Source organism: Panthera pardus, unplaced genomic scaffold, assembly GCF_024362965.1.
Source record: "Panthera pardus isolate Hobbes unplaced genomic scaffold, ASM2436296v1 HiC_scaffold_6, whole genome shotgun sequence".
In the NCBI taxonomy this organism is placed as follows: Eukaryota; Metazoa; Chordata; class Mammalia; order Carnivora; family Felidae; genus Panthera; species Panthera pardus.
The window spans coordinates 26261851-26284948 of NW_026526991.1; the positions used below are offsets into that span (position 1 = coordinate 26261851).

General features: G+C 44.2%; 1 protein-coding gene across 1 annotated transcript in view; it reads right to left on the bottom strand.

Moving 5' to 3' along the window:
* The window catches only part of PLXNC1 (plexin C1), a 148895-nt gene that overhangs the window by 2692 nt on the left and 123105 nt on the right, over positions 1-23098 (bottom strand). The window contains exons 22-30 of the mRNA XM_019446434.2: positions 22702-22879; positions 20106-20209; positions 10137-10191; positions 7663-7694; positions 7458-7565; positions 6145-6308; positions 4134-4281; positions 1142-1282; positions 975-1049 (exon numbers count right to left, since the gene is read on the bottom strand). Of these exons, the coding sequence (XP_019301979.1) occupies positions 975-1049; positions 1142-1282; positions 4134-4281; positions 6145-6308; positions 7458-7565; positions 7663-7694; positions 10137-10191; positions 20106-20209; positions 22702-22879 (1005 nt within the window). The remainder of the gene's footprint in view (positions 1-974; positions 1050-1141; positions 1283-4133; positions 4282-6144; positions 6309-7457; positions 7566-7662; positions 7695-10136; positions 10192-20105; positions 20210-22701; positions 22880-23098) is intronic.

Consider the following 23098-nt stretch of genomic DNA (forward strand, 5'->3'; position numbering starts at 1 on the left):
ACAACACTTTGGCTTAAAATAGAAGCTAGCAAGAAATACCAACTATTTGCTTACAAATATGGGGCCAGACTTCCAAGGCCCTGGTTTATGCATTATGTCACAGCCATTCCAAGCACAGCAAGCATTCTGGGCAGCCAACATGCAGGCAAGTAGTTCTTCTTAAATGCAGCAGGCAGGGGCATCCTGGTCAGAGTTGAATATTTCCCTCCCCTCCCCGGCAGTGTAGTGCCTCCTCTCCCCTCCTCCCCTCCCCAGTGCTTCCCTTCTAACCCCTGGCCCCTGGAAAGAGGGATGCTTATCATGTTTAAGGAACTCATTGCCTCTACCCTACCTTAGCGCTTCACTTGATCTTCAAGTAGCAAATGGAATTGGTGAGCTATTCTCACCAGTGACATGGATAGCCTGTCCCAGCATGACTGAGTGGGGGGGAATCAGGGAAGGGGGAATTAACATATATTTGGAAACAGCGCATCTGATGACTGTGTCTGTGTGAATTCCCAAAGAAAAAAATCCAGATTAAGGAGAATTAATCATAAAGGAGAATGGTTTATTGAAATAGTTGCTTAAGTTAGAAATATGTTATACTTTCATATACCTGTTGAACACAGAATCTAGGCAATTTAACAAGCTTAGCTTTCATTTTAGCAGATTACAATCAAGCGTAAGCTGGCCCTATTTAATAGGACCACTACTTACTCATCAAAGTTATATTGAGTCAGTGTGGCTATAGACCCCATGAACTCAAATGTAAATTCAGGCTGGTCCAAAGGCGGGCAGCATGATAAAACCGTAAGGGGACAGCCACGTGCAGGGTCTGGCTTGGTGCCAGGATCCCCCATCTCAGACAGGCTCCCTGGCTTCCCTTTCTGGCCATTAGGGACGCCAGAGCTGTCCTGAGACCGGTAGAATGCTTTACAACCAAATCCTGGCGACTGATTCATATCAATTTTTTGAAATGTTATTTAAAATCTTACCTCATCAAAATATTTTACGATGTATTTGTAAATTTCTGTCAAGGCCACTTCTTCATTAAATTCATTTTCATGTTTCTTAAAGAAAGAAAGCCTTGTTGAGAGATTCTGAAATGACTTTTCAAGACAGAAGTAACAAATATTATCTCATTTCTACTTTCTAGCAATACCTTAGATTCCTGAGTTAAGAATTCTTCCATTTCCGAAGATGACAATGGAGGCAAATCCCTGATTGCTTTGTAATAAGATTTTACTTCCTCTTTGTAGGTTGGGATATCCTTGGCGTAGAGAAGTTTATTAGTTGGTGCTTCCTACGAAAACAAAAACAAGCATCCATGGCCAAGAGTAAAACACCATGGGGAATTTATAATAGTAACAATGTAGCTGAACCTCCCGCACTATCACGACCTCCTAGTAACAAAGCTTTTTCATGCAGTGGGCCTTCATCAGTGTTGTTGATTGAATGACTGACTGCTATCCAGATAGTTCTGGTGAGTCACTGTTCTTTTCAGGCGAATTAAATGCTAATATATTCTGCCTTCCTCTCATAAAAGAGCTAAAATTATTATTTTTGCATGATTTTGAGTTACTGTAACAACGGAACTTATTTCAGTCATAGTTCATTACTAATGGTTGTAAAAAGCCTGAATTAAAACATTTGCTCTCATCTTCACCCACCAGTGAATTTTGGCATTTATAAAAGACTTGATTGTAGGTCTGATTGAGCCCTTTATGTAACAATGAAAGTGCTAAGTAGTTGGCGGTGGTGGATTTTTCTGCTTATCCCTTTTATTAGATTATAAAGATCTTCTAGCATTCTCAAGGAAGTACGTGGTCATTAGTGCTGGGGGCTCTGATGTCTGACTTCACAAAAGTTCCCTGTCAGTTTGAATGTTTTTATGTAATAGCTGTAATATAAAAAATTGAGGGAAGATAGCTGAGTTAATGATAGGGCTAATGTCCCAGTACATTTTTAAACGTATTGAGGGCATGAATAGCCATATCAATGGCCGAATCATTTTGAAGGATGCCGACACTGAGATATTACGGAGATTTTTTTGCACTTTTCAAGTTTAAGTAAAACCCACAAATCCTGTGATCATTCATTCAGTAAATGTATTTAGCTAGGCGCTGTGGCAGGCACTGAATGTAAAGAGTCAAAGACGACCAGTACCTGCCCTTAAGAAGCTTCCAATCTACTTGGGAAGACAAACTTAACACAGTGCTTACTGTGATACCAGTAATTAGTAGCAGAGTATAAAGAAAAGCTCTGTGGAGTTGGACAAATCAGGGATCATCACCAAGACTTGTGGCCTCCCAGAACTGATGTTCTGATTTCCTCATCTATAAAATGAGGGTAGTAATAACTACCAAGAACATAGTAATCACAAGAACCACATAAGGTATAGTTCAGCTAGTCAGTTAACCATTTTTTACTGTGAATAAATTAAGCATTTTAGTGTCTTCCAGTGTGTTTTTTTTGCATTGGTCAAATGAAGAAAGGGCATGGGAAATGGAGCTGGAAAGTTCACAAAGCAAGTATATTTAGACTGATCATAGGCTCCTATAGTTTTTGGTACACATTAAGAAGTCAGGTTTGTTGAAGGAATGAATGAATAAGTAGGGTGTTACTAGAAGAGAGGGGTTATGAGACAGGAGAGGGATACGAAAACATGTTCATGGTAAGTTTGGGAAAGGTAAAGCTGTAATAGAAGGTATATGGAATTTGCAAGAAAATGAGGCAGCCAGAAAAGAGACCTGAAGCCCAATTAGGAAGGGCCGTGTGGTACTGGGAAGATTTCACCTGGCAGGTAATGGGAAGTATTTATAATTTTTAAGCAGGAGACAGACAAGATCAGATTTAAGCTTTAGATAACCTGAGACACAGTGAAAACAAAAAGACGGCACAGGCAAGGAGACCAGTTCCGAGGCAGTTATATGGGTGGAGAGGGGCTGAAGGGATAGGGCCAAAGAATGAGAAAAAAGACATTTTGGAGATGGCAGTGGGCAGTAACCAATTAGGGGAAGGGAGGAAGAAGAAGGAGTTGAAGATAATGGGAAGGAGTTTACCTCGAGAGACCAGGCGATGCTAGGAAGACAAAAGTAAAGACAGGTGTGTTTTGCAGAAATAGTGGTGAGGGTGAGTTTAGATTCAGACTAGGAAGCTGAGGCACCTGTGAAACATCAACCACATTTCGCCCCAGGCACTCTCTCAAATTCCATATACCAAGGAGACACTGCTCAGCACTGAAAGACTGTCTGAAATCCATTAGGTACAGATACTGCTCAGTTTAATACATTTGGAGTGCTCGAATAAGACCAAAACATCCCTTTCAGAGTTTGCTCTGTATTTTTATCTTTCTTTGCTTTCCTGAGGCTTTTGCTCAGCAAAGAAAACCATAGGAAAAACAATATTGATGTTTTGATTATGAATTGACAAACTGGTGGTGGTAGAAATCTCAGGCAAGATTTTCTTACCCATGAGCAATTTGTTATATTCAAATAGACTCTTAGGTATACAGCCGATCCTGAACAACATGGTGTTGAACTATGTGGGTTGGCTCTTACTCTACGTGGAGTTTTTTCAATATAGTACAGAACTGTAAATATGTCTTCTCTTACGATTTCCTGAATGTTTTCTTTTCTCTAGTTTATTTAAGAATACAGTATATAGCACATATTACATGTACAAAATACATGTTATTTTGACTTTCTATTAGTAGTAAGGCTTCCAGTCCACAGTAGGCTATTAATAGTTAAGTCTTGGGGAAGCCAAAAGTTACAGGTAATTTTCAAGTACATGGAGGGTTGGCACCCATAATCCTCCATTATTCAAGGATCAGCTGTATTCAGATGGGATTAATTTAGCTAAGCAAATTTCTGTAGTTTCACTTTGGGTTTATAGTTTATAATTTGTGGTAAAGGTATTTACAGGCACAGTTTTGCAGTAGAAAGGGGATAATAGTCTATTTTGGTATTCATTAAAAAAAAAAAACTAGATTAAAAATAAATGGGACAGCTTTTAAAGAGAAGCAGATCTTCAGTGACTACCATGGACTATTTCTTTTTAGCTGCTGTGGTTCAGACCAATTGTTTAGAAGAAAGAATGCTTCAGACTCACAGAATGACATGTTAAGTAAAGATACTAAAACCAGGCCTTACCTTCCCGAGTTGCTGCTCTGTGAGAGAAAATGCGTCCATGAAGGCCTGGGCAATCACAGATAAACAGCCGTCTATGTGTGGTGTCTTCTTAATGTCAAAGACAAACTGAGGGTTCTTCAGGATGTTTACCCAGAAGCGAAGAGGAAGGCTGTTCCGAGAGAGAAATCTCCTTTCAAGCATAGCCCTTCGTAGGAGGCAGATGCTCTGTTTATCACAGTTTGCATACGGGCGTTTTTGCCCTTGTTATTGAAGTATGCAAGTCTGCTTTGCCAAATATACCAAGCAACAGATGGCAGCACCACTCAGAACAAGAAAGGGTTAAACTGACAAGCGCTACTGAAGGGAGGACTAGAACGGGAGAAATTCAAAGGTGGCCATTGACGAGAATTTTCTCCCGATAGTTCTAGATTATAGCAGGCCACGGTTGCCCATGAAAACGTTTCATCACGTGTCTGGAGCCTGACCTCTTCTCACCCCCTCTAAGTGCCACACCCTGGCCTAAGCCGCCAGCATTATTAGCCCCCAGCTCCCTACAGGTAATTGTCCCACAACTATCAGCAATCTTAACACAGAGTCAGATCAGGTCTCTCCTCTGCTCAGAACCCTCTGTGCTCTCCATCCCCCTTGGGATAAAGCCCCTGTGTGATCTGGGCCTGGGCCCTCATCTGTTACTCTTCACCTTTTTCATTCCAACCCACCGTGGGCCTCTTGGCTGGTCTTCATGCATCCCAGGCAAGGCTGCACCTCAGGACTTCTGCTGCCCATCTTCCAGAAACTGCCTTTAGCCAGACAGTCTCAAGGTGTATGCCCTCACCTCTTTCAAGACCTGACTCAAATGTTATCATCTCCTTGAGGCCTTCTCTGACCACTGTCCTGTTACTCTCTATCCTTCTTTTCTGCTTTGTCCACTGTACTAACCTTCTAATATACTACAATTTACCTATTTATCATCTCTTCCACCCATTAGAATGCAAGCTCTCTGAGAACAAGGATTTTTGTTCAGTTTACTGTTACATCTCCAGCACCTAACAGTGCTTGGCATATAGTAGGTACTCAGATACTTGAATATGAACTTGGGAATCATTCAGAGTCCTTCCATTATCTCAACTCTGGCCTAGCAAATTACCTCCATCATAAGGATGCTGGGCCTCTCCGCAGCTCTACTGTCCTGGCTACTGCCCCTGCTCAGATGCCACCCTCTTCACAGTGAAAGGGGAGCCTACAGCAGCAGCACCTGGGATTAAGAGGCTAGAGCACAGGATGGGAGGGAGCCAGGGTAGATGCTGGGACAGACCCGGATTCAATGGGAGAAGATGAGACCTAGAGCTCTGGCACTTCAGCTTGTAATACTTCCTTAAAATGGTCTGTGGGCCCTCGGTGTTCAGGAGGGCTTGCGATTGTGCCGAAAAGTTCTATCATGTCTTAACACCGAGTCTTACTCAGTTCATACACAGGACATTTCAAATAGAGGTAATGATCTGTTTCTTTACTGAGGAGAAATTTAGAACAAACCTGGATGCCTTGCCAGGCAACCAGGTAAAACGTTAGAAAACAAAACAGTCCTTTGGCTAATTCTCATGATATCTGAGTACTGCACTCGCTCAAATAAAAGCAGAAATGTCTATGTAGAATCAGAATTCAGACAGTTTGGTAACTGCAAAGGGATTAAGTATTCTGTAATGGAAAATTATATAATAAAACCACAAAATACTAATTTCTCATCTTTTGCCGGTCAGGTGAACATTCCTTACAAGGTCTTTTTCATGCGTTAAAGATAATAAGGTTTGTTTATGTTATCCTAAAGAATAGGATCACAGCATAGGAAGGGTTTTGTTCTTGTTAAAAAATAGTAACAGAGGAAGAATCTGCTTTGACATGATAGCTTACCAAGCCAAAAGATTCTGATCTAGGGATAATGAATCCTTCTGTAACTATCCATGCCCTCCTTTTGGTTAAGATTCTGTCCCAGATTCTTGAAAACAGTCAGTAATCACATACTGTTTGTTCCCACCTGTTTGTTTTCCAAATATGTACGACATCAGGATCTGTGATTTTTTTGTTTTCAGCCTGGGCATCCAAAAAGTCAAAAAAGTATTTTATAGCAAATGGGGCTCTGCTGTTGGGTAAACTCCAAATGCTTCTAAAAAGTTTTTCAAGCACAGAATGAATTGCCACCTGAAAGAGAGCATCAGACGTGGGAGATTTAAAAAATAGGGTAGCAGTTTTGAATACAATAGAAAATGAAATGCCAGTTCAGAGAAAATGATGTACAAAACAGAAAAAAAAAAAAAACCTGAAGAGAAAATATGTAAAATTATCAAATGAGGCCAACACTCCATGTGGGTCAAGCATCCTGAAAATCCATGCCCAGGTTTAGGTTTAGTCAACAATGAGGGTATCGTAGAAGTCTCCAGCAGTTGAAATGTCAGTTGTAGGGCTGCGTGCATAGATCAAGAAGCCATGGATGTTTAGCTTTTATTAGTTATCTTCAGCCTAGAAAAACTCAATGTTGCTCAGTTCCCAGAATTGTTCCTGTTGCATGTATTTCCATCAGAGGTTTTTATTCTCTACTTTCCAAAGCATCTGAGTGTTTTACAAAAGACAAATAGGCAGATCTCTGTGGGACAGATGAGAAAATCAAGAGGCTCTGGCTGTCCTTTAGCCACTAAACAAATTTACTGAGCTCTAAGCATACCCTCTGCTATAATCTGAAGAAGCATGCCCATCAGGAGACCAGGGCCAGGTGTAGATAATAGCATTTATATTGCTAGTCATTTCAGGGGGAAAAAAAAGGATCACCACAGACTTCTGTTAATCTCACTCAAAGCCAGATAAAGTAAAATTTGCTTCTGGTTTGGTATTCCAACAGCTTTCACATCTGACACTTTTACATGTGAACAGAATTCTTAACTTTAAAGTGGAAAAATAAAAAAAGATTTAGTAGGTTTACCGTCACTGACCCCACCCTTCATTTTATTTGCAATTCAAAGGGAGTTTTATTGCTCCTCTATAAGAACAAATAAAAACGAATAATTACACCATGAACCTAAAAAATAACAATAGTGAAATCGTGGGTAAAGGACTGGGAACAATATTAAATCCCTGATTGAAGATACTGCAGTCAAAATTTGTAAAGTGCCATTATCTTTGCAGTTTCTAAAAAGAAGAGGAGGGTAGGAAATGTTTACCATTTAAACTTTCATTTTGCTTTGCTAGAAGGCACAAGGGATTTGTAACATTTTCACACTTCAGTGGAAATTAAGTCAAACACATCATACACCCCCAAGGTAGCCATAAAAGCACTCCCAGAACAGTTAAGTGTACCTTGGTCGACAGCAGCTTTGTCAGATACATTTCTTTTACTTTGAACTTGTGCTTCCCTCGATGTCTCTTTCCTTGCACATCTTGGAATGCTTCCGAATCTGGTAAAATCTAAAGGGAAGACAGACTAGAAGCGTTACCCAAGGAGACCGTTCATGCTACAGAAGGCATCCAGTTCAGTGGCAAGCACAAGAAAGACTGAACTCACCAAATGGCAGTGGTCTTCTGAGTATTCCACATCTGAATGCCAGAGAAAGGGGGAGAAAACAGTCTATTAAAAAAACAACCACGGGCTAATTGGCCTTCTCATAAAATGCCCCATTTGTGCTATAAACAGAAGAGGTTACTTGAGCTCTTCACAGCTATTTTTTTGTTTTTTTTACCCTGTTGCATCTTAAGATCTTAACAACGTGAAGACTGAACGGGCCAGGGAGTAGGAAGCAGGTTCCCTATTCCTGGAAGTATTAAAACAGGCTGAATGATCCTTCATTGGGTGAGTAGGAGAGGTTCAAGCCCCACTCATGAACAAATGTACCTGGGGGCAGCTACTGAGTGCCAGGGGCTCCTAGGCAAAAGGCAATCTTAACACAGACCTAGTTACCCCCCCACCCCAGTGGAATTTACATCCTAGCCAATGAGAGACTTCATACTATTAATTATACAATTATTTAACTACAACTGTGATAAGGCTCCTGAAGAAGTATATGCTAAGAAAGTAACTGACAAAGGCCGGCCCTACTCTGGGAGGTTTTTCAGGGGAAGGGTGTTGGAGCTGAACCTAAGTGAATGACTAGTTAGCCAGGCAAATGGAAGAAGGGGAATGGGTGCAAAGACCCTAAGGTGGAAGGAACGTGACCCCTCCTGGGATCTGAAAGAAGGGCAATGAGTTGGGAGTTTATAGAGCAAGCGTGACAGTGACACAGGGTGAGGACAGTCCTGAAAGAAATGTGGTAGTAAAGGGAATGGTAAATGGAAAAGAAGGATCAAGGGACTAGGTTTTTTGTTTTGAAGATGAAGGAGATAGAATACCTTGAAACACTAACAAAAGCTGTAGTAAGTGGGGAGGTATAGAAAATTTAGGTGAGAGAAGATTGTCTGTGGCGTAAGAATGCTTGGAAGGTTGGAAATGATGGGATTGAAGACACAGGTGAGAGACTGGCCTTGGATAAGAGGAAGGAAATCCTGGAATGCTGCTGGGGGTGGGAAGGAGCACAGGCAGAAATGGGCAGATGCAGGTAGGGTGGTAGGCTTGGTGCTAGATGTTGATGGAGTTCTGATTCCTGTTTTCTCTGTGATGTACAGGATCAAGTCTGCTGCTGATAGAGCCATGTAGGTCAGAGCTTTGAGGAGAGAAGGCAGAATTCTGGAGAACACAGAGTGAGTTACCTAGAGAAATTTAGTGGGTGTAGGCTGCATTGAGGGTCCCAGTCATGTTGGGCACCATGAAATTATAGTGACTCCAAACTATGCTGTTGTGTATCTTCCTCCAGTGGCTGCCTGGATATAGGTTTAGGAAAGGCTAGTATTGGGTTCATCCAGGGCTGGGATGTGACAGAGAGGGTAGTACATAGGGGACAGGGACAGGAGAAGGTGAAGGGTTAGGAGGAGAGTGATCAAAATAATGGCTCTCAGCTGAACTGGACAGGGAAGAAACAGAGACGTTGACTGCCTTGAGGTCCCATGAAGAGATCCAAATGTGAGATCCCCGATCTTTGAAGCTTAAAATACAAAGTTCTACTTTTTTATAACACAAGGACAGCAGTTCCCTATGCCAGAATGGCAGCCACCCTCTGCAAGATGGCTTCTCTCACTAAATAGCCAGATCTAATGATGGACTGTGAGGTTCCCCAGAGGGGTTTCCTACAACCTACCAAATTATCTTTTCTATTTAATTGGGGGCCCTGCATTCTCTGTTTGTACTGACCAGGTATTGGGACCTATGAGGCCGCTCCTAGTATTGAATCTAGGAATCAGGAAGCCTCCCCTCCAGTTATATGTGTGAAAAGTGCTGTTGATGAGGCCCAGAAACTTTCCAAGGGCTGGGGACAGAGTGTCTTAGCTGGGGTATCCTTTCTCTGGAGACAAACCTAGACTGGGATTTAGGGAATTTCTCAAGGCACCGTCACAATGCCTTCCTTTCCTGAGACCATCAGGGAGGTGGGTAGAGAGTTTAGAGGCTAGCCCATTGACTTTCCCATAAAAGCTCCCCATTTAGTTTGTCTCACTCCGCTTTCTGGGAATTTTGCAGCTGCTATCGCAAGGAGATTTGGATTTCTAAGTGGATTATCTTGTTTGTTCAGTGCTTGCAGGGCTGTGTGATTATCTACCGGCTTCCCTCTCAGTTTGCCAGAGGGGTCTTCTCTGTTAGCCCCCATCCTACTGAGGAGTTGGAACAGAGCGAGGAAGGCTGAGATTCTACCCTGAGTTCAGGGCTGTCAAGAGGCAGCAGCTTCCTTTCTGCTGGGTGGTCCGGCCAACTGCTATTTACTGGTTCCTGTCCTCTTTTTTGCAAAGCTCACGTTCTTAGGAATAGAAACAGATCAAAATGGCTTTTCTCCAATTTCAGAGAATTACATAGAAACAACTCAATCTCACTTTTGTGACAATACATCTGAAAGAGGCAAAAAACAATACTTTGTATAAAAGTGGGTGAGAACAAAAGGTTAACATTATATCGGTTACCTGTAGTAAAATTTGCTATCTTCTTAAAGACTTTTATAGTGGATCCATTTGATATCTGAAAGCAAAGATAAAAAATATATGAGTTTTCAAAATTTAATACATTTCTCAACTTCATCCAGGAGGTAGATGGCTGGCTGGATCTTGCATTCTCTCATCTATTAAATATTTATCAAGAATTTCTATGTGCTGGAAGTTGGAGCTATAATGGTGATGAAGACACTGTCTCTGCCCTCAAGGAGCTCACAGTCCTGTGAAGGACATAGACAAGGCAGCGAGATGCAGTGAGGCTGGAAGAGGGGGGCCAGCACACCATAGGGCTAATGGGAGGGGGGCAACCCCGGGCAGAGGGGAAGACAAGGCTGTGTTAGGAAGTATCCCAGCGTCTCAGAGGTCAAAAGAGGCTTGGGCCACTATGTGTTTGAGGTTCCTACTGTATTCAGAAATGCTGAAACAGGTGTTCAAAGCTGTGTTCGCTAGAGCTGGTGTTTACCTTATCACAGAGCAATTTCACATCCGGGTATATATCCAACAGAAATAAGTGCATATCCTGATAGCAAACTATATGCGATTGCCCCATACTGGAAACAACCAAACATCATCAATGAATAAATAATTTGGGGTATGTCCATACAACAGAATATAAAGCAGTGAAAAATGAGCAAATTACTGCTCCACGCCGCATGGGTAAACCTCACCGTGGTAATGTGCAAAGAAGCCCAACACAGAGGAATACATACTATGTGATTCCAATCACGTAAAGCTAAAACAAACACAAAAACAGTCAAACTATGATGTTAGATGTTTGGACAAGAGAGTGGGGTTAGTGATTGGGAGGGGCCTGGAGGGGGCTTCTGAGGTACCCATAATGTTCTCTTTCTTGACCTGAGTCGTAGTTACAGGGTGTGCTCACTTTCCGATAATTCATCCAGTAGTACACTTATGATTTGTTCTCTTTTTGCAGGAATATCGTATTTTTAAAAAGCTTGCAAAATCATAAAAATTGCATATACTTTTAAATAAAAACTTTACAATTAAGTATAACTTATAGGAAAGCACTTCACATTCACTAATATTAAGTATACAGCTTAATAAATGTTAAGTATACACCTGTGTAACCACTACTCACATGAAGATAAAAATTGTATTTCAAGGTCCTACGAAGTACCCCTGTTATCCCCTCCCAGTCAATAACCACCCCATCCTCAGCCAGAGATAACCACTATTCTGACTTCCATCTGTTCTTGAACATCATATAAATGGAATTATATGGTACAGCTAACCCTTGAACAATATGGGGGTTAGGGGTACCCGCCCCCTGCACAGTTGAAACTCCACATAAAACCTTTGATTCCCCCAAAACTTAACTGCCTACTGTTGACAGGAAGCCTTACCAATAAGTCAATTAATACATATCTTGTATGTTGTATGTATTACATACTGTATCCTTATAAGGCTAGAGAAAAAAGTATTAAAATCGTAAGAAAAGATACACTGACAGCACTGTACTGTATTTACTGGAAAATATCTGCATGTAAGTGGGCCTGCACCATTCAAACCTGCATTGTTCAAGGGTCAACTACGGGTGTGTGTGCGTGTGTGTGTATAGGTCTGGCTTCCCGGGGTCATCTTAAGGTCTGTGATGTGTATCCACACTGTTGCAGCTACAAGCAATTCAGTCCTTTTAAAATGACTTTGTATTATTGTGTGAATATATTACAAAAAACTGCCATACACTAAAGACAGAAGTATTGACATGCTACAACATGAACCTCAAAAACATTATACTAGGTGAAAGCCAGCCACAAAAGACCACATGTTGTATGATCCCATTTAGATAAAATGTCCGGAACAGACAGATTTATGCACACAGAAAGTAGATTACTAGCTGCCTAAAGCAGGGGTCAGAAGAATGAGGAGTGACTGCTAATGAATTCAAGGTTTCTTTTGGGGGTGATGAAAATGTTCTAAAATTAGATTGTGGTGATGACTACACAACTCTGCAAATGCACCAAAAACCATTGCATTGTACATTTTAAAAGGTGACCTTTATGGTATATAAATTATATCTCAATAGAGCTGCTAAAAAATTGCCACAGATTTTAAATGTACACAATTTGACAAATAAATGCCTTTACCACACTGACACACTACTGCAAGGCCCACGCATACCCTCTCTTGTCTATAAAGTCAGGAGTTCTCACCTGAGACCTTTCGGGACTATGAAAGCCAAGGCCGGATGGCCCTCCAGCACGGCCCTCCCCCACAACCGACTGGGGGAAGAAGTGCCCCTGAGTGTCCAAGGGGACTAGATGCTAAGAAGCAGGGGGCAGGCCTCACTTCTTGTGAGGAGTAAATTATTCTGAGAGGCTAGTCCACAGAAATGTAAGACAAAGGAACCCCGAAGAGAGGCAAGTCAAGGATACACAAATCCTTGCCTTCATTCTGGGACTATGGAGGGAGGATTAACCCTGTCTTTTCGGAACATGGTCAGCTGAGTGCTTTTTCCCTCCACTCTGAAGTCCTCAGTCTGGTCTGAATTCTAATACTACTTTGGACCTAGCCTTCCTCCATTTGGAAAAAAGTAGAAACCTAGAATTTCTCTTCTGGCCTGCTGCGCATTGGTTATCAGAGTGTACAAACCTGCTTAGCAAGCGCCAAAGGATTAAGGTCTAATCTCCTTCAGGTTGCACCCACAGAGGAGGGAACACGGGGCGAGAGCCAGCCCTGCAGAGGCCCTGAGCACAGCCGTCCAGCCAGCTGTGTCTAGCCAGCTGCTAAGTTTAGACCAGAGGCCTCCAACTGCTGGTGTTCACATCTTGCAGGGAGGGGGAATGCTGAGCAGAGGCTGGCTGGGCCATCAGGTCTCTGAAAAGTGTCTCCAGCTTGGACTCTTATTGAATTCTTCGACTCTGCTGTTATTACCAAACCTCCTCCTCTTTCCCCTTGAGCCATTCATTGTTTTCTGGCTGCTTTTTCCATTCTCCTCCACATTTGATGCAATTAAAGTAAACACTCTGTGCAGGCACCCTCTCAGCAACACTCAGACACCAAGTTTATGAGAATGTTTGAACGTAGTTCTAAAATTCCTCCCCATGAAGAGCTGGATATGCTCTGTTTCTAAGCCAATAAATATCTTTTTATAAAAGGAAGCTGGTGATTCATTCTGGGTAATTGTCAAAGAATGAATCCCAAATGGATCCTGTTGAGTGTTGAGCCAATACTCCACTACCGTCAGACGCTTTGTTTTGCTAAACGTGAGCACCCTTACCCTATAATCACAAACACCACGGATGGGCTTTCCGATAAGCAGCCCTGCCAGAGGTTCAAATGTCTTTTCAAGAGCTGGCAAGGACTCACTGCTGGCACTGTGCTCAGGCATTAAGATAGCGCACACGCAGCTTGTACCACGGAAATTTTATTCTGAAATCATCTCCCGAGAGCAAGTGTAAAAGCATTTTATTAGTGGTTGAGTTGTGTGTGTGTGTGTCTGAGCATGTGTGTGTGAGTGTATTTCTAACTTTCACAGCTGCTCTGGGGCTGGAACATTTCCCCCCACGTGACACTTTAACACCATCGTAAGACAGAAACCAGTTCACTTACAGATGTTTGGTGGGGGGATAAGGTTTCCATTTTCTATTTTGCACAAGTCAGCGGCTGCTGAGTTAAGGACAGAAATGCCGTTTTGAAAAGTGCCACAGAATCTAAAGTGTTAAAAATATGATACTGTTTGTTCCATCTGAGGAGCTCCAAATGCTTTCCTGAGAGTGACTCATTAATCCTCCTGTACTCCTGTGAGGCAGGGAGCGGCCTCTGGGCCCCTACTTTAGGAATGAAAACCAAATTAAATCAAAGAAAGATTAATGTCACTAGATGGGTCTGCGGCGGGAATGTTTCTCCAGCCCAGAGCAGAACTGGGAGCGCACGGCAATTTCAAATTAAATTCCTCCCAGTCTCACAGTGCTCCGGGATTCAATGAGACAAGAAGGCGATACCCCTTCGATGATGACTGGCCCATGTTGGAACAAGGTAGAGAAAACCGTAGACTCCTCCATTATCAGAATTAGGAAGTGTGACCGCACAAGGCTAAATGGACTCAGGTCGACAATTTAAAATCACTCCTGAAATCAGCAGGAGGTACACATCCTCCAAATCACGTGCAAGCCAAGGTAGGCCTTCTCTGTGGCAAAGCCCTATCCTTGTGGCATGAGTTGAAGAAAATTCCGTAAGGATAGATCTTCTAGATATATAAGATTGAATTTATATTTAGTCTCACAAAACTGCCATTTTTTATGGGTAAAAATGGTCAAATGTTGGTAATTTCATATTGCTTAGTCTAAGAGGAAAGCTGGAATTTCAGCCTAAGAATTGTATGGAAAATTATGAAATATTGTGATACTTTTTTTCTTAAAAAAAAAAAAAAACTGAAAACACAGTAATCAATACACATCACCACATGGAAACCCTTACTGGTATCCCTCATTCCTAAAATGGTATTATGTGAAAGCAGAACTCTATTCAACCAGCGTTGTCCCCACAACCACTCATCAATTTTGCTTTCCCCACCTACACCCTTAGCTCTTCCCACTGACACCCCAAGGCTGGAGGCAGATAATAAAGGAATCCTGTTTCTCAGGGCCAGAGGGATAACCTTGCTCAGTCCATTAGCAAAGGAGGTTCAGTGTTCATTGGAGTGTTTGGAAGGGGCCCATCAGAACACTCCCAACACACATATCAGATCATACATGTGGTTCCTGACACCCAGGACAGCTCTAAAGGATGCTTCCAACTAGTTAAAATGCCAGTAGGGCTCTTGCATCTTCCTTGGGTACTTGGAATTCAGCCTGGGCCAGTAGCAAACTCTCTCTGAGGACTGTCAGAACCAGACCTCGTCCTCTAGGAGCCAGTTTGCTCTCTAAAAGTGTGCCTGAAATTGGGAACCTTAAGCACTCCCCTGCTTTTGTTGGGCTGGGGTGGTGAGCTCTGGGATGCCTGCAAGAGGCCTCCTATCTGAAGAAGGCAATTGTTGTCATCTTCAAGGAACACTGGCCTTAAATTATGTTGAAGTAGAATTAAAAATAAGGATTTTGATAAACTCACAGACATGAGATTCATCAGAAGATTTTAAGAGAAGTTACCTTTTTGGATATGACATCAGAGAAAGTAACTACCAGGATTTTTCATCATTTGGCCCAGCTTCCTAGCCGAGGCTGCCTTAGAGGCTGGAGGCATGGGCTACAAGCCCAGCTGGAGCCAAGCCTATCTCTCCGGCCCTGAGAAGAGCCATGTCTCCAGCGCCATTGCTGATTCATCTGCTTCCGGCCTTGGGGCATCATTGAGAAGAGCTACGCAGAACCTCTCCCTGTGCCCTAGAATGGGAATAATGATAGTATCCATCTACCTCACTGGGCTGTACAGAGGACTAAAGGAGCTGCTATTTGTAAGAGCCCCTGGAACAGTGCCCAGTATACAAGAAGCATTCTGTGCTTGTTTAATGAATAAATAAGTGTCTAAAGTCATTCGTGCCGCAAGAGACCTTTAGAGATAGTCAAATCCCTTTATTTTAGTGTCACGGATGACACACCTGATTGGACGGACCGCTGACTTTACCTAGCAGACACTTTGGAACATCCCTGTGAGCTCTACATGTCATTTGAATGACAACTTTAGCGGTGGCGACGACCACTGCGGCATTAGCATGCACCTGTTACGAGAGCGTTCTTCAACATCACAGTGGTTTAAACATCTTTTCTGCCCCTCAGAACCTCATGGTTCAGAATGTGAGGCGAAGTCTCTAGAGGGCCTTTCCTGCTGGACACAACACCTGTTCTGTATATGCGATGCCACCCTATTGTGGGGTGTAAGTGTGATAACACCGTCCAGCAAAAGGTCACACGGAGGTGCAGGGGAGGGGAAGAAAGCCTGGACCCAGAGACACCTCTCCATACACACACAACTGATCTTATCAGCTCCAAAACACAGTGCAGTTTCCTTAATAGGAAAGGCACACTCAGCGATGGCCAGTTAAGGAAGCACTTGGGGAGGATTTAATTATAGGGGATAAAGATGCCTCTGGCTTAATGTGTTTGTAAAGATGCTGGTTTTACCCCTTGTTTGCACGGGACGGAAGGAGACTGTAGCAGAAATCTACCCTCCTCTGCACTCATCTGATGGAAAACGAGGGTAATAAAAGCACCTTCATCATAGGGTTGTGAACCTGAATTGTGCTTATGCACATGAACAGTGCTGTCATCACTATGCAAAGCAATCTTGGCGACGCCCAGGGTTGGCAAGGATGCCATCCTATAGATGACAGAGCATTGCCAGCAATTTGGGGCTGTGGAGGCTGCATCTGGTCCATGAGATGCTATATTTTTGCTGTGCCTTCAGATCCCCTCTAGAAACCTGTTCTTCAAATATTTGGACAGTAAATCATTCAGAGGAAATCAGCTACACTCTGTTTGCCCTAAGGACAGAACAGGAGAGAAGAACCAGGTTTCCACTCCAGCAACGGGACTTTGTTTAGATAGTAGGAGGAACTGGCCGTCACTAAAGATTAACTTTAAAACCTAAGTAATTTGGGCTAATTGGAGGGAGATGAGTCTGAATCACTTAAAATTCCGAGTTAGACCCTATTTTTAAATGAAATACAGTTTTTTGCTTTCAAGTACTTGCAGTGACTCAAACTAGGGTGCTTTAGTAAATAAGAGTGGTAATTAGCATCTTGTCTCTTTGGAGGGAAACGTAAGCTCCAGGAGAAAATTTTTAACGGAAGCACAAAAGTGAGCTTCAGCCTACCCCTGTCAAATTACTCCCAATTTTGAATCTGCAGGGGAACTACTAAACTGGGGATAGAGTTCGGTGGCCGAGGGTAGTGGTGGATACTTTTTTTCTGAGCTGTCTTTGAAAAACAGGGCATTTGAGATGGTCCAGGCATGGAGAGCACAGGGCCGATGACCTCCCCAGTTTCCTTCAAGCTCTCTGAGTTTATTTGCCTTACGGCTTAGCTTTTTAAACATCAGGAGAATCCTTTAAGCCCTTGTGTCCTAGTCTTGTCATTTATTACCACCATGTGGCAATGCTAGGGTATGAAGCCAATAAATCATTTGGACGGGAAATGACTACAGGCCGGATTAATTTCATTATCATCCTTAAGCAGATAGGTGTCTAGCACGGCCGATGTCTCCAGTGAAGACTGATGTTCTATCTTTCCTGACGGCCCTCCCCCTGGCCTTGCAGACAGCTATGGTGGTTCTTCCTTTTCCCTGCTGGAGTGGCTTGTCCTGCCTTTCCCTCTGAAGGGCAGTGAGTGGCCACACCCCCTTCCTTTGTGGTCCACCTCATGCCACACAGTCGCCGGGGGACTCCAAAAAGCCTGATCAGGGTGGCCCAGCCCTCCTGGCACAGCTGAGCAAGACAAGCACATTAGCTCGCCAAAGGAGGGCGTCTGTGGTGGTGTTCCTTCTAAACCCGCCGAGACAAACTCGCTACCCAGACAACACAGAGGGAAGGTGACTGCCAGGCTGCAAGCCTGAACTTCAAACTGATGCCCTGATAAGCCCCTAAGTTCTTACACTTGCCAGGCAGCACCCCTAACTCTAACCTCCTATCCATTAAATTCCCTCTGGAGCACGGCTTCTCTGAGTGTGGCTCACAGGCATACATACGCTCAGAAAGCCCCCTGGGGATTTTTACAAGTTCCAAAAGCTGAGACCAACAGCTCTTGGCAAGATGACTTCAAGGTTGGAAAGTCTGAGCTGCGGGAGGGTGAGCACGAAAGCAAGTCGCTACCCCGTGGCTCTCTCTACTGGATGTTCTCCGGCAAAGGCTCCGGTGGCGCCCACCCAGGTGTCACCCAAAGAAGCTATTTCCAAACTAGTTCTAAGAACCACTTAGCCAAAGAGCCCAAGGAAGAGGTGTCCTCTGTTTCTGGCCACTGCCCAGAAAGCTCTGCTCAAGAATGGTCTCTGCTTCCTCCCTGGAGAGGGGAGAGCCCGCAGGGTCCAAAGGCCTTCTCCGTGCAAACACATTTATTTCCCAGGGACTTCGCAGGCATGAAAGACAGGAGGCGCCTACTCTCCGAGTGGCCTGGGAAGCTGCTCCTGCTGTCTCCTCTGTCTCTGGAAGACCTACTGCATCAATGCATCTGCCCGCCATCTTGGCTGCTCCTCTACCCAGGGACCCTCCCACCTGCATGGTTTATGGTGCCTATCTCCTGCCCATCTCTGAGTCCCTCCGCTTGTCTCCATCTCAAGAGCCACCATGTCATTTCTGACCAACATCATTCCTCACCTGAAATTCTTCCAGTGACAGCTTCTAAGGGTCTCCCTAGTTCCAGCTTTGTACCTCTTATAACCATGCTTCAGACACAGCCACAGGCATGTCTGAGATACAAATCTCCCCTGCTTAAGATCCTCCCGTGGCTTCTTGGGATTATTGTTGGGACAAAAGTCCAATTCCTGAAGAAGCTGATAGGGCTGTACAATCCGTATCTCCCCTCCTTGCCTCCCTCCCCATTTCTCTGCCTTCCTCTCAGTCAGGCTTTGGCAGGTACTGGTTAAGCCACAGACCCTAGAACCCAACTATCTGAGTCCAAATCTTGGCTCTGCCACTGACTAGCTGCTGGTAAACGTCCCTGAGTGTACCATCTATAAAAAGGGTTAGTAACAGCACCTACCTCATAGGACTGCTATACATGGGATGGACTAAGCCAGAGTAAGGGGCAATGCTGAGGGCAGCACCTGGCACAGAGTGAGGCCTCCGTCACATTGGCTATTATTGGCTCTCACCGCCAACCCCCACCCCCCCCATCTCAAGTTTTAGGCAGCTGCAAGTCTTTGTGTGGAAGAACATGTGTCTTCTCCCTTCCCTGTGGGGTGTGCTGGTGCCCCATCCCAGACCGGGAAAGTACTCATTCTTTAGGTCTCTGCTTGGTCAGCTTTCTCCAGGAAGCTTTCTCTGATGCTCTGAGCCGCAGCACTCTTACACCATAGGTGTTGCCTCATACTTGTCTTCCCCCTTCTTCATCCCCTCCCGGGGGTGGTAGGCTCCTTGAAGTCAGGAACTTGGTCTTTGTTCCTCTTGTGTGCAACCCGGCACATAGCAGATATTCACCAAAGATTTGGATAATGTTGCTGAATGACTCCCAGTATTCATCTCAGTGTGTTCCAGAACCTTCCCTGCCTCCTGTCTCTGTCTCTGTCTCTCTCTCTCTCTCTCGTGCCATGCAGGCTTCTCTGGCACACAGATCTCTGAGAGGTCATGTGCACCCCACACCCACCTTGGCACTCACCCAGCATGTGGGTCAGGGGCCAAAGGAGCTATTACTGGGGACACCTGGGTGGCTGAGTCGGTCAAGCATCTGACTTTGACTCGGGTCATGATCTCATGGGTTTGTGGGTTCGAGCCCCGCTTTGGGCTCTATGCTGACAGCTCAGAGCCTGGAGCCTGCTTCAGATTCTGTGTCTCCCTCTCTCTCTGCCCTTCCCCTGCTCTCGCTTTCTCTGTCTGGCTCTCAAAAATAAACATAAAAAAAGGATGTATTACTGAATATTGCAAAGGAACAGGAAATGTAGGACTTCTTCAGAAAAAAAGGACCCCACACAAAGGTTATGTGGCTCTGTGAACACCATGGAGACCTGTGAGGTGAAGTTTCCCACCCAAACTGCCGGATGGAGACTGATCAGTCACATGAAAATCGAAGGCCTTGGGGAGGGGGTGGGAAGGGGGTGACCCGGCGGGGGTGGGGGGGGGAACTGTTGACCACGAGACACAGTAATGCCCAGGCTCTTCCAAACGAGCAACTAAAGAAAACTGCTGACCTGCAAACAAGCCATCTGCAAATTGCCAGAAAATGGTGGGGGTCCCATAATTTTTTTTTTAAACAATTGCCGGGCTACTACCTGGAGATGATCTATCAAGACAGGATTGGGCCTGGGGAAGGAGATGTTGGGGGCTAAGCCTTGCTCTTACCTCATAGTGGCCAATGGTATTTAGCTTGGTTATTCCATCTTCGAGAATCACAGATGAACTGTCAATATCCAGAAGTTCTTTTTGTCGTGTGCCCACTTGCAGCTCTGAAAAGAAAAAAAAAGAGTGCATTTTGTTCTCCTTTGAAATTGAAGTGAGAAAGTTTAAATGCTATTCTGTAATGGTAGCAATTATTATTTATAAATAAATAAATCTTAAAGTGTTTAATGTGTGTCTGAAAGTTTGGAGATATATGAGCCAGACTGGTAGCCTGAGTTTTGTTTCTGTTTTGTGTTTAGGGCTCTGACTTTTAGGACTACATTTCCCTGGGGATGCCTGGGTGGCTTAATTGGTTAAGCATCTGACTCAAGATCTCGGCTCACGGTTCATGAGTTCAAGCCTTGCATTGGGCTCTGTGCTTGCAATGTGGAGCCTGCTTGGGATTCTCTACACCCCTGCCTCTTCCTAGCTCATTCACTCTCTAAGTAAATAAATAAACTTAAAAAAAGAAAAAAAGACTACCTTTCCCTGAAGCTTGTACTCCGAGGCTAAGCCTGGAAGTAAAGCCAATGGAAACAAAATAATGCATCCTTACAGGGACTAAGCTCTTCAAAAAATTCCCAAAACAAATTTTTAAGTTCCCAAGCAGGTGCTCTGTGAATTATCTTCTGTAGGTCCCTGGGCGGGGGTGCATTGGTGGGCTAATATCTCAAGCCACACCATTCAAACTGTTTTATGGAGATTGCCAACTTGTGCCCTGGAGCTAGAATGTGGCCCACAGATGTGTATTTTTGTGTGTCAACCTACACAACGTTTTACTTATTTAGCACCAACATTCAAAGTCAATTCAGCACCAAGGCACCAGCATTCAAGGCAGGAGATTGCACATAAAAATTCGGACTGATTTCCTCTTTAAAAACAAGGAAACAAAAAACGGAATCATCGGATAATAGTGACCACTCAGGCCCGCATGCAGTCACTGGCTGAAGCTGAGTGGCACCGATCCTTTAGATGGCATGTCTTTCCCCCCAGTTAAGTTGGGTCCTGCCATTTCCCAGTGTCCTAGATGGGCCAACACCCCTATTTATGGTAGTTCCTGCCCCTGTGGGCATCTGAGTTTGTGAGCCTCTGCTAGAAGCGGTCTTAACCACAGCTGCTTCCGGTATTGGATTTCTATACAATTTATGGCTGGTTCTAAGGCTTTTGCCCTCGTTTTCTGGGGCCAGCCTTGGAGGTAGTTTGCAAGATCATCACACATGCAGAAGCCTGACATGGCTGGAATGCAGTGTTCCCATTTCCCACCAGAAGCTTCTAACAGACTTGTTCTGCTCCCTACTTTCCTACATCAGGAAGAACCGATGGGCTCAAACACAAGAACAGCAAGAGGTTGCTACTGCTGACCCGGCACTGGCAGGACTAAGGCCACTGGACTGTTTTCCCCACGCTTGTTGGCTCCATGTGCCCAGCTCTTGGCAGCCAGAGCCACACTTTTGCAAAGGTAGGGAAGGAAGTTGACAGTCCAGGTCAGGTGATGGTTTCCCGTCTGGGGCTGCCTCTTTGGCCCGGCCTCTAACCAAATGAGCTAAAATGGTCTGCAAGTGCCCAACAGTCCACCCAACAGAAGGACACAGAAAAGAGGCAAAAGAGAGGTGCCTTAGTCCCTTCTTTGACGCCAAGTCCTGTAGTTGCACGCTTGCGTTGTTTCACCCCAACTTGCCAGGTCCTGCCTCCAGGCTTTTCTAGACGGCCTTTTAGCAGGAGGTTTGGCTTGGAGAGCCAGATGGGATGATTTTAATTGCCTGCTTCGTGGAGGCTACGACTGTACATTGAGGGGAGATAAACCTTGTTACGCTGTCTGTCACTGCTGTGATTTTACTCTTCTTGCCTGTCCCATTATCTGCTATAAAATCCCACGACAGTCTCTTGGGAGGGCTGCAGGGAGCTCAACTTTAAAATGTTGATGAACATTTGAGTGGAGCGGAGCCCTGTTAGAGCGCTCATGCATATGCTCTCCTTTGCAGTAGACCAGTAGAGCCCGAAAATGAATTCATAGCAGATGCTGCTTCGCGTTGGGGAGGATGGAGAATATACTTAATGCAGGACGCGATTAGCAGAGACGAAGATGACCTTTCCAGTGTGCTACAGTTAACACCCAGAGTCTGAGCCACCCGCTAATGACACACAACAAACAAATCAAATGCCAATGTGAAATGCAACACACACACAGGGCGCGGCGTTTACACCTTTTTGTACTTCTTGACACAAGGTGAATCCATTCAGTCTCAGGGTTACCAATCTCATGAATCTGATTTACAAACATAATATTTTTGTAAAAAAAAAAAAAACCCAAAAACAAAAACCCCAGCATCTTTGAAGGATAACGCTGCCTAGGAAAAAATCATGTACATGCTCTTGGGAAAGCAGTACAGTCTCTTGGCTCCCAGACATGCCCTCTGGGAACAGCCCCAGGCCATGTAAGTTTCAACAAACAGAAGCATGCATGCTGTGGGCAGGGGGGAAAGGGAGAGACGGAGGGAGAGAGCCTGCGGAAGAGACATTCATCAGGGATTGGGACAGAACAGCTCCCTCCTTGCCTTACCAAGACCAATTTCATTCAGCTGAAGTCCATAAGGAGAGCCATTTTTGCTTAGGAATGCCTGGAAAATCTTTTCTTTGGCTTGGCCTATGGTATCACAATCAAGAACGTTGACTGAAATATTCCGACAGACGTCTGCACTCTCATTTTCTGGGATCTTTTCAAAGACGACGTTTAATGCCTGCAAGAATACAAACAGGTTTCCAAGTCTATTAGATAATTGCAATCTGAAAGGCTTTCATAAAAGACACAAACTTGGTGAGTCCCACTAATACCTCGGACAGCACATTAGCAAACACTGTGTCCCATTATACTACTTTAATCTTTTTTCCATAATCCATTCTTTTCAGGGATAATGGAAAGGAAAACAGAAAAGTTAAAACTCTCATTACAGAGCAAG